A 1,213-nucleotide genomic window follows, 5' to 3' on the forward strand; every position below is an offset into this window, starting at 1 on the left:
GCTACAAATTGTAAAATTGACTTTTCACCTCGTCTGCGGCAGCAAATCTGTCGCTTTTCTTCTTCCCGGTTTTTCGGAGCGGAGCGGGAGGCGAGGCGGGGGTCGGGGGGAAGGGGCTGGGGGGAAGGACAGTGATGAAAAGTGCAACGGGACGAGACCCCCCTCACCCCCGCCGCTCTCTCCGCCGGCCCCGGGCCGAGCTGCGGGCGGTGCGCGGGGCGCGGGCGGTGCGCGCTAGCGGAGGGGCGCGCCCGGGCCCGCGGGCAGCCCGCGGAAGCCCCTCAGGCTGTCGGCGGGCGCATAGGCGCAGTCCTCGGAGGTGGCGGGGCTGCTGGGGCCGGAGGCGGAGGCGCAGAGCGAGGGGGCGGACGGGGAGGCGCTGGACAGCCAGGAGCCCGCGTCGCTGCCGGGGCTGGGGGGCGCGGCGGCGCCGCGGAAGGCGGGGGGCGGCGGGAGGCACTGCTCGGCCAGGCGCAGGGTCTCGGACAGGGCCCAGATGTAGTTGTAGGCGAAGCGCAGGGTCTCGATCTTGGTGAGCTTGGTGTCGTCGGGGAAGGTGGGCAGGACGCTGCGCAGCTCGTCCAGGGCGGCGTTGAGGTGGTGCATGCGGTTCCGCTCCCGGTCGTTGGCCTTGACCCGCCGGCTGCGCTTCAGCGTGTGCAGCAGCGCCTCGGTCCGCGCCCGCGCACGGCCGCGCCGTCTCCGCCGCTCCCGCGGAGCGCCGGGCTCCGCGCCCTCGCCGCTGCTGGGCGCCTCGGCGGGCATCCTGCGGGAGAGAAGCCGGAGCCCGTCACTGCCAGGGCAGGGGAGGATGGAGCGGGGAGCGAAGGGGAAGGTGCGAAGCTGCCGGGGAAAGGGTGGGGGGGGAAGGAAAAAAAAATAAATAAATATAACGGAGAGGGTGGCGGTGCGGGTGCTTGGCAGGTGCCGGCGCTCCCGTACTCACATGGAAAGGCACTCCCGGGGATGCGGATAAGCAATAACGGTGTGAAAACACAGAGAGGAAAAAGCCGAGCCGGCCGTTACAGGGAAAAGCAGGGAAAAAAAAAAAAAAAAAAAAAGCCAAAAAAAAAAAAAAAAAGCCAAAGCCCGGGGAAAGGCGGGGCGGGGGGACACGCGACCGCGCGTGGCTTTGAAGTGCTGCGGGCTGCGATCCGCTCGTGTGAGCGGCGGCTTTGGCACACGACGGCGCGGCCGCCCGTTCTTATAGCGG

At 68.6% G+C, this 1,213-nt stretch overlaps 1 protein-coding gene across 1 annotated transcript; it reads right to left on the reverse strand.

Annotated features, from left to right (window-relative positions):
• Positions 1-234: 234 nt before the first annotated feature.
• NEUROG1 (neurogenin 1) lies at positions 235-765 on the reverse strand. Its single transcript, XM_059483962.1, has one exon. It carries the CDS (start codon positions 763-765, stop codon positions 235-237), a length of 531 nt encoding a protein of 176 aa, XP_059339945.1.
• Positions 766-1,213: the final 448 nt, after the last annotated feature.

Source organism: Ammospiza nelsoni, chromosome 16 (assembly GCF_027579445.1).
Source record: "Ammospiza nelsoni isolate bAmmNel1 chromosome 16, bAmmNel1.pri, whole genome shotgun sequence".
In the NCBI taxonomy this organism is placed as follows: Eukaryota; Metazoa; Chordata; class Aves; order Passeriformes; family Passerellidae; genus Ammospiza; species Ammospiza nelsoni.